Source organism: Spinacia oleracea, chromosome 2 (genome assembly GCF_020520425.1).
Source record: "Spinacia oleracea cultivar Varoflay chromosome 2, BTI_SOV_V1, whole genome shotgun sequence".
In the NCBI taxonomy this organism is placed as follows: Eukaryota; Viridiplantae; Streptophyta; class Magnoliopsida; order Caryophyllales; family Amaranthaceae; genus Spinacia; species Spinacia oleracea.
Window position 1 is genome coordinate 51,320,318 of NC_079488.1, and position 9,883 is coordinate 51,330,200.

Sequence of the window (9,883 nt, forward strand, 5' to 3'; positions counted from 1 at the left end):
AAACCATTCTCTCTATTCTTGATAAGTTTATAGGGAATAAGAATATTCAAATCACTATCACCACTAATCAACACATCTACCATATTTATTGTCGCTTATTGTCACCTTATAGATTTTTTGTTTTTTCTTTATAAGGGTTGTAAATTGTAATATTCTTCGTTAGTTTCAACACCTATTTGCTTATTATTTGACACTAGTATGTGCCCGTGCTAATGCACGGGAACTTAAGATTTTAAAAAGTTAACTAAATATTATTTTCCTTTCTTATACTTGTACTTAATTATATTTTTTTGGTTAATATATTTTTACTTACCATTTCAAATTTGTATTTTTACTTACCATTTCAAATATGTATCTTACACAGAAGCATTGGAAGCTTTGGACTTTATTTCAAGTGGCCGCCGGTTTTAAGCTTCTTCGTGGAATTTGGGATCTACTTTATCCCAACATCTCTCTCCCAAGCGTTTTACAGGTGCTTAGTGTTAAATTTGACATTCTTATTATTATGAAGAATTTGCCTTCATTTTTCTAATCAACTTGTGGTTGTGTGTAAGTGATAAAAAGATTAAATCATACATATTATCAAACAAAAAATTTGAGTGCAATTATTAGACTCCTGCCTTGGATATTTTCTTTTAGCTTTTACCATCTTATTCATTATGTTGAAATTTTGTGCTCATAAATGAGTGAAACTCGCATGCTTTGTTTTCCTTGTTGAATTCACGTGCAGTTGAAAGTATGACCTTCTATGCTAAAAAAATATAATATGGAGTTAATGGAAATGAAGTTCTAGTGAGAAGATGAATATAGGTACCAAATATTAGTCACTAGTGAAGAAGAATTAAAGAAGAAACATAAAGTTATGTCATGTGCTTTTCAGAATCAATTTATAACATTTGGTTTTGTAGAAATCCTGTTGTTTTTAAGAAGGCTTTTAAATCAGTAAATGCTTTTGTAAAAGAGATATTGTTTAAGGCCTCTTGTAGAAGCACTAATTAGATTATTGGTAATATCTTAGGTTGGATAGGTGCCTCTGTTAGAGGTGATTTTGTTTGGTGGCCCTCGATTAATGTAACCTTGATGTTTCAAGGTCTCTTTTGTTGTTAATAAAATCATTGTTAATTGCCAAAAAAAGAAAGCATAAAGTTATGTTATGAATTATATGTTATATCAAGGTTATAAGAATGATCATAACGTTTACCTATAAAATTTCATATTATACAACGCATATTACTAATTATATATCTTATTACTATACTATTTTTCGTATAGATATGGATACAAGTTGGATAGATCTACCCACTGGCCACCCTGAATATATCGATGGTTGTATGCAATTCATTGCGTTTGCCAATCAAGGTCTATTCGAAGGAAAAATTAGATGTCCATGTAAGAACTGTAAGGTGGATAAATGGTTCCCGGTTAATGATGTAGAGCGACATATTTTGTTTAAGGGGTTTTATAAGTCGTATAGAAATTGGATCTTTCATGGTAAAGGGGATATGGTTCAACGTATGTTAGGGAGTGATGGAGGGAGTACTAGTGAAGGATCCCTTGGTAATCAAAGTGGGTTTGTAGGTCGAGATAATATGGGAGGACTATTAAGATCAGCTTTTAGTGTTAATGTGCCACCCAATTTTCCAACTTTTGAAGCAAGAGAGGATGGTGAATGGACTGAGGAGCCCGTGTCATACGACACAGATGTTGAATATGATGATTCTACAATAGAAGAAGATGCGACATATAAGAAGCTACTTCAAGCTTCTGAGGAGAAATTATATGAGGGGTGTATTAATTTTTCAAAGTTATCTTTTCTTCTACACTTATTTCACTTGAAGTGTATGCATCACTGGTCCATTGAATCTTTCAATATGCTCTTGAAGCTGATTTTAGATGCATTTCCTCAAATACTTGATTTTCCCTCGTCTTATTATTACAGTAAGAAAATGATAAAAGACTTGGGCCTTGGGTATGAAAAAATTGATGCTTGTCCTAATGATTGTATGCTGTATTGGGGTGAATTTTTAGAGAAAGACAAATGTCATGTTTGTGGTAAATCGAGGTGGAAAACAACCAAGGGTAAGAAGGGTGACGATGTAAGTGATCAAGGTACGAATACTTGTAAGAAAGGTGTGCCAGCTAAGGTAATGCGATATTTTCCTCTTATCCCAAGACTAAAAAGAATCTACATGTCATCAGAAACAGCAGAAGATATGAGATGGCATGATACAGAGCGATTGGGTGAAGATGATAAGAAGATTTTGAGGCATCCTTCCGATGCCTTAGCGTGGAAGGCATTTGATGAGCGTTATAGAGATTTTGCATTAGACCCTCGTAGTGTTCGATTAGGTCTTGCGAGCGATGGGTTTAATCCATACCGTTTAATGAACACTACTTATAGTACATGGCCAGTGGTGTTGATTCCTTATAATCTTCCACCATGGCTATGTATGAAACCATCTTCTTTCATTTTGTCCACACTTATTCCCGGAAAAGCAAGTCCTGGAAATGATATTGACGTGTATTTGCAACCATTAGTTCATGAGTTAAAATTGCTGTGGGGAGGGGTTGAAGCTTTTGATGCTTTTGACGGAGTGAAATTTAATTTGCGCGCGGCTCTGCTTTGGACTATTAATGACTTTCCTGGCTATGCAATGCTCTCTGGTTTGAGCACAAAAGGTTACAATGCATGTCCTATATGCATGGATTCCACACCTTCTGATAGATTTGGGAACAAGATTTGTTATTGTAGCTATAGAAAATGGTTACCCGCAGATCACCCATATCGACGTCAGGGTGAAAAGTTTTGTGAGAAGTTTGGAACTAATGAGTTGAGTGAAGCCCCATCTCGTCCTAGCGGCACTGATATATTGAGGCAACAAGAAAAGGTCGAGTATGTTTATGGAAATTCAAAGGCACCACCGAAAAAGAGACAAAGAGGACATACTGATAACAATGATGTCCAAGATGAAATTGTCTTTGGTACCAAGAGAAGCATATTCTTTGATTTGGTGTATTGGGAGCATAATCTTCTAAGGCATAATTTAGACGTTATGCACATTGAGAAAAATGTGTCTGAGAATCTTTTGGGAACACTTCTTAGTATGGATAAGAGTAGAGATAATAGGGATGATCGAGAAGCCCTTGAAGCATGGAGAATAAAGACTCACCTTTGGCTTAGTGCTGATCATAATGGAAATGAATACATGCCTCCAGCTTCCTATTCTATGTCTAGGGAGGAAAAAGAGAGATTCTTAACTGTTTTGCAGAAACTTAAAGTTCCGGATGGATATGGATCCAACCTTTCTAGTTGTGTGAATATGAAGCAAAGGAAGTTGATTAACCTCAAGAGTCATGACAACCATGTTCTAATGCAAGATATCCTCCCCGTCGCCTTAAGAGCTTCTAATGCTACAAAGGTGATTGACTTGTTGGCTAGATTGTCTTCGTTTTTCAAGAAGTTGTGCTCCACCAGTATTGATCCAGATGATTTAGATGGTCTTCAAGATGGAATTGTTTTAACTCTTTGTCAGTTGGAAATGGAGTTTTTGCCTTCATTTTTCACAATCATGGTCCATTTGTTGATTCACTTAGTGGAGGAGGTTAAACTTGGTGGACCAGTGCAATACAGATGGATGTATCCCATTGAAAGGTTTATATCTTACCTATGTGAATTATATATTTTTTTATTAAATAATTTACATTTATTATATACAAATATTTTATTTGAAAGGTACTTGTCCCATTTGAAGTCACATGTAACCAATAAAGCCCAACCTGAAGGATCTATTGCGGAAGGCTACCTTTTAGAGGAGACAATTAGGTTTTGCTCGAGATATCTTCAAGGTGTTAAGACCATCTTCAACATGCCTAAAAGGATGGATGATGACATTTCAAATTCTGATGATTACTTATTTAATTCCGGCGGTCGAGTCATTGGAAAGGAGGTCAGCATTCGCCTTGATGGTCAAAGCTTAAAACAAGCCCATCGCTACGTTTTACTTCACTCTGATGAGATCAAAGGGGATCTAGAGTAAGTATTATGTTGGTTTTCTTTTGAATAAAAAATTTTGTAATAAATCACTCTTATGTTTTTTCTTCTTCCACGAAGTGAATTTTTAACCGAGAAGCGTCAAATGAACTTAGAAATTTCCGTCGCGGAGAGTGATGAAAGTAAATGGATCATCAATGAATTTGGAGGGTGGCTGCGAAACAAGGTTACTTAAGTTCTTTTAATGTTAATACATACTTCTGTTTTTGAAAAAATAAACTTTATTTGATATAATTAAGTATTATCGTAGGTACATTTCATAGATGCAACCACCGAAGATGGGAAACTAAGAAAAGCTTTGGCGGGTGGTTTGCATTCTTATGGTAGAAAATTAAAAGGATACATAATCAATGGATACAAATTCCTTTCCACTGATCGCGATTGTCGTCTTTTGACACAAAATTCTGGAGTTATGGTTGAAGCGGATGGAGTGGCATACTACGGAAAAGTGATGGATATCTATGAATTAAATTACTATGGAGATTATAAAGTTGTATTGTTTCGTTGTGATTGGGTAGACATTCGTAGGGGTGTAAGAACATATCCAAACGGCGGAGTATGTGTCAATTTCTCTAAATTGATGCATACTGGACGATTATTGCAAGATGATCCATTTGTCTTCTCATCTCAAGCAAAACAAGTTTTTTACATAGAAGATGAGATACAAAAAGGATGGTTCCATGTTGTTAAGAATAAGCCTAGAGATTTGTTTGATTTAGGTGATTCTTTACCAGTAGCGGAAGAGGGTGGGGCCGATTGACCATGCTTATTTATTTTATGCCGTTATTCTTTGTATTTGTATTCTATTGATTCGATCTATGGACTTATTATCTTTTATTTTCAATGTACTAGTTATATCATGCTCTTTTCCGGAAGCTCTTGGGTTACTCTCTTGTATTGTCTCTTGGTTATTGGGATTATTGCATAATAAAGTAAGGATTGAGGTGAGTGACTAATGAAGGGAAAGATTAAAAGGAAAGACTGGGATGATGGATTGTGGATAAATCTGCAATTCAGCAATATGATATCTGAATTTAGTTTAATGTTTGAAACAACGTTTAATCTTATATCATTCACCTTAATTAGGTTTGCAGATTAACACATTTATTTCTCTGTACACCCATATATAGTGGTGAGCCTATTGACGGTTTCACCCCTATGAATGTCTTCACAATGTAGCATGGCTGAAGTTTGTAGCAAATTACTGAAATTTTATTCAAAATAAAACTAACTAAAGGCTGAGCATCTGCATCTGTGCTGCTGGTTTCAAGCTGAGTTCAGCCTTTTCTTCAAGTTGTTCTGGGTAGGGTTCTCTAATCTGTTCTGATGTTCTGTTCTGATGTATGCAGGGGCTGGTTTTTTTTCTCTTGCATTTTGGTTCTTTTCTCTTGCAGTCTGGTTGCAGGCGACTTATCGGTTGAGGTCTGCTACTATCTTTTTACGTTACAGTTGATTCTTCTGTGTTGGCTGGCTTCTTAAGTGTTTCAGCTTCCTGTTGTGTTGACTTCCCGCCTGCTATGCTAATATTTATGAGTAGATTGCTTTTGCAACTCAGTAGCAGGCAACTTACTATTTAGAAGCTTAATATAGACGTGGAGTTAATTGGTCGACTATGAACCAAAGGATAAGTCTCATGTATTGTTTCTCTTGTCTTTGTGATAGAATGGATAGATGTGTGTGTGTGTGACGGGGGATGCTTCGATGCGTTGCTTTGAAATAGACAGTAAATCTGGTTGTGTAGGCAGCTTTGTGGGATATACCAAGTCACCTTACCTTTCACGTTCCTTATTTGTAACTAATTTTACTTAAAGAAAACTAAGCTTAGATAGGAATTTCACCTCCCAGATGCTGCAGCAGCAAAGAACTTCTCTGTTCTGCGGATCGGTTCTGGAACAACAAAATGTGAAGCCTGATATGACCATTGATGAGAATCTCTGCAAAGTTTTCCTTTGAGACGCTTGATGAGTTGTTGGAACTCCTTTCTCTGTGGTCTATGTCCACAAAGTATGAAGTGTGCCGTTTGTTTATTTTTAACCTTTTCCAACTCAGGAATAATGTTTAAGGAACTTGAAGTTGCTGCATCGCTCTCATTTGCTGTCAAATTCGACTTACTGGTTCCATCTTTACTTACATCTTCATCATTATCAACAAACAGCTTACTTCTGATACATTCATCATTGTCTTGCACCTCATCAGTCTTGTTTAACACTAGTGTGCCACGCCTCTTTTTCCCCGCTATTTTACCAGCATGTTTTCCACCCTTACTAACTGCATCACTCTCATTGATTGTCAAATTGGACTTAGTACTGATCTGCTTTCCACCATCAACATTCGTTTTATTTGCATCGCCCTCATTGACTTGCACCTCAGACTTGTTTAACACCAGAGTACCACCACGCCTCTTCTTCCCAGCTAATTTACCAGCAGATTTAACACCCTTACTAGTACTTTGATCATTTGCAAGAACAGGTTCGTTTTCTTTGTCAAATTTCGTTTAATCAAGATGACAGTCTTGTAAAGATAACAGTTTTCTAGATTGATGTACTGTTTTTGGATTTGTTCTTGTCCAAGGGTCCCAGAGTAAACTTGGTGTGCATCGGGATTCAGTCTCAGTTTGTCCTTGGCTAGTAAGATTGCAGCCTGGCTGCATTTGCTGATATGCCAGGAGTTCTCTCTATAGGAGAAGTTGTCTCTTGGTTTATAGATCAGTGAATTTCTAGACAAAAGAAGTATGAGTCAATTTACTGCTAATCTGTGGTTCCATCTAGGATTTTGTTAGTGTTTTCTGCTTCCATCTGTTTATAACAAGGTTTTTGAGTTGGTTGCTTATTTTGTTCCTTCTTTAGTTGATGGTAGATAATGTCCTAAGTCTAGAAAGATAGGGCTGAACATGCTTACCTACATTCTGAATTCCAACTCTGACATAAGAACGAAAACAATGCCACCAAATTTCCTGATAACGCCATTGTATATATATATACTATATGTTAAGATAGAGTTATAGTACCCTTAAAAAAAGAAAAAAGATGTAGTACCATACTACTAATACTAATAGTATCCTAATATTGATTGATAAAAATAAGTTTCTTGTTTTCAAGAAACACAAACCTGTCAAGTATTATGTTTACAGAGTGTATTTTTTGTTTTATGGAGCAAATTCTTTTCTGAAAGAATAATGGTTTTGTAAAGATAAATATTCTATTTAATCCAAGTCATGGTGTATTCCATGTTATTAGGTTCTGCATTCTTTGATTATTGAGTCTCTATGTTCATAATCGAACTTATTGGCTGACTGCACTGCTAGATTTTTTACGGTAGTCCATAAGAATTTTGAGCTGTGTATTTAGTTGTGGCCTTACTAGTTCAAATTACACTATCATCTTGATTAGACAAAGTATTAATTAATCCCAGATATGCAGCTTGCTTATATCCTATTTACTATTTAGTGTTTCATTCTTATATTTGTTGGTTTCATCATTTTTTTTTATTCATGGCTGATTGTGTTTCTTACTTGCTGAACAGGAACTAAAAGTCATGACTTACAGTACTAAAAGAACATTTTTAGCTACCGATGACAGATCAAGCCTTGGTGCATCGAAGTCACCCAAACCTTCTGATCCATCACCCAAATCTTCTGATCCATCCATCCAAAACTGGGGACCGTTCACCCCTCCAACACTTGGAGTATCACAATCATTTGGGTCTGTTTCACAACCCATCAAACAACCCACAACTGCTAAAAAACCCACCCTTTCTACATCATCTCCTTCAATGGTTGCATCACAATCATCCATGCCTCGGTCTACTTCCATGATTTCAAAGCAAAAACTTAAGACATCATCAAAACTAGCTGTTACCCAGTCAAAACCATCCTCTAACCCATTACCACAATCAATTTCGCCAACTCTTACAGGAGCATCACAACCGCAAACAAAGGTTGCACAAAGTAGATGGTCAAAAGGACCTTTGTTTCCCAACCTCATTGAAATAGCAGCACAAAAAACAGCAACAACGAATCTTGCAGCCTCACACCAACCTACTGTGAAGCCTAACCTGCAGAGTACTACTCAGCCTAAAAGCCGGAAAAGAAACTCGCGAAAAACTGCAGAAGGTTGGCATCGCCCGATCGGGCGTCACTTCGCCCGATCGGGCGATGTGCTCGATAGTCGGCCCGATCGGGCGGTTTGCGAAATGTTCACAGCTGCACCCAGAAGGCCGCCCGATCCGGACCGGGCGAAGTGCGCCCGATCGGGCGTGCACAGAAAGCTTCAAATCTCTTTTCTTTCGCCCGATCTTCGCGATTCGCCCTCGGCTCACAGGGCGATTTGCAATCATCAACATCTTTCGCCCATATCACCGAGTCTAACTCCCGGGGCTCAACCATAAGCATCCAAGGCTCCCGAAAGTCGACGATAATGGTCCCGAACTTCCTCGGGCTCGTGTAGTGGCCTAAATCACCATGAAGCGGGTCTAAAAAGACCAATTTCTCACTAATCAAACCTGAAACTTAAGGCACACTCAATAACACATATTAGTACTAAAAACGGCTCCTAAGAACTCATTTGACGCATAAAAGTACTAAGGGACGGGGGTAAAATACTATATAAAACACACATATCAAACTTGTTAGGTTATGATACATATGACAATTCATAAATCATGCGGAAACAACCATTAAGCCAGGAATACATATTATTTACACATAATCATATAGCATAATTTAGATGCATACTCTTTGTTGCGTGCCTTCCCTAGCTGCGCCCGAACCGAACAAGAACAAGTCTTTTAGGACTCCAAGTGTCGTCCCTCCGTAGATAGTCCACAGCACGTCCGGATCCGCCTTAAGATTGACCAACTAGAATCGCCCTTAAGGTACTAAAGATTTTCGGCACTTATGGTCAAGAAATGTGTCTGAATTTTCTCTCAAAAACTCACTTTGAATACTTGAATAATCTTGTATAAATAATGACCCCTAGGCCCTTATTTATAGAGGTATGGAAAATGAATTGTAATCCTACTAGGATGTGGATTTGTTAATTAGAACTTTATTAGGACTCTAAATAACAAAGCAATTCTAATAAGATTAGGATTTTAATCTTCGCACGAATCCCAATAGAATTAGGATTTCCGGCATACGCATCGCACAAGCCGTGCACCCGCGCAGGCCTTGCGGCCCACGACAAGCGCACAACCCATGTGCGGTGCTGCGTGCGCGCGCGCGCCCTTGGCTGGGCCTGGCCTTGCGTTGGGCCTGGTCGAGGCGTGCGTTGCGTGCGGCTCGCTGGGCGATGGCCTGGCTTCGTGCTGGGCCTTCGTCTAGCGGGCCTCGTCCGATGCTAATTCGTACGATACGCTTCCGATTAAATTCCCGATTCCGGAATTCATTTCCGATACGAACAACATTTAATATTTCCGATTCCGGAATTAATTTCCGTTTCGAACAAATATTTAATATTTCCGTTTCTGACAATATTTCCGTTTCCGGCAATATTTCCGATTCCGGCAATATTTCCATTTCCGATAATATTTTCCGATACGTACCATGTTTCCGTTTCTGGCAACATCTACGACTTGGATAATATTTATATTTCCGATACGATCTATATTTCCGTTTCCGGCAATATCATCGTTTCCGGAGTATTCATTTCTTGCCTGTGACGATCTCAGCTCCCACTGAAACCAAGATCCGTCGATTCCGAATATCCATAGATGGAGTATTTAATGCCATTAAATACTTGATCCGTTTACGTACTATTTGTGTGACCCTACGGGTTCAGTCAAGAGTAAGCTGTGGATTAATATCATTAATTCCACTTGAACTGAAGCGGCCTC

At 37.9% G+C, this 9,883-nt stretch overlaps 1 protein-coding gene across 1 annotated transcript; it reads left to right on the top strand.

The window, feature by feature from the left end:
- The first annotated feature begins 1,274 nt into the window (after positions 1 to 1,274).
- LOC130467418 (uncharacterized) lies at positions 1,275 to 4,811 on the top strand. The gene is made up of 4 exons (XM_056835922.1): positions 1,275 to 3,652; positions 3,734 to 4,033; positions 4,112 to 4,217; positions 4,302 to 4,811. The coding sequence occupies exons 1-4, from the start codon at positions 1,275 to 1,277 to the stop codon at positions 4,809 to 4,811; spliced, it is 3,294 nt and encodes a 1,097-aa protein (XP_056691900.1).
- Positions 4,812 to 9,883: the final 5,072 nt, after the last annotated feature.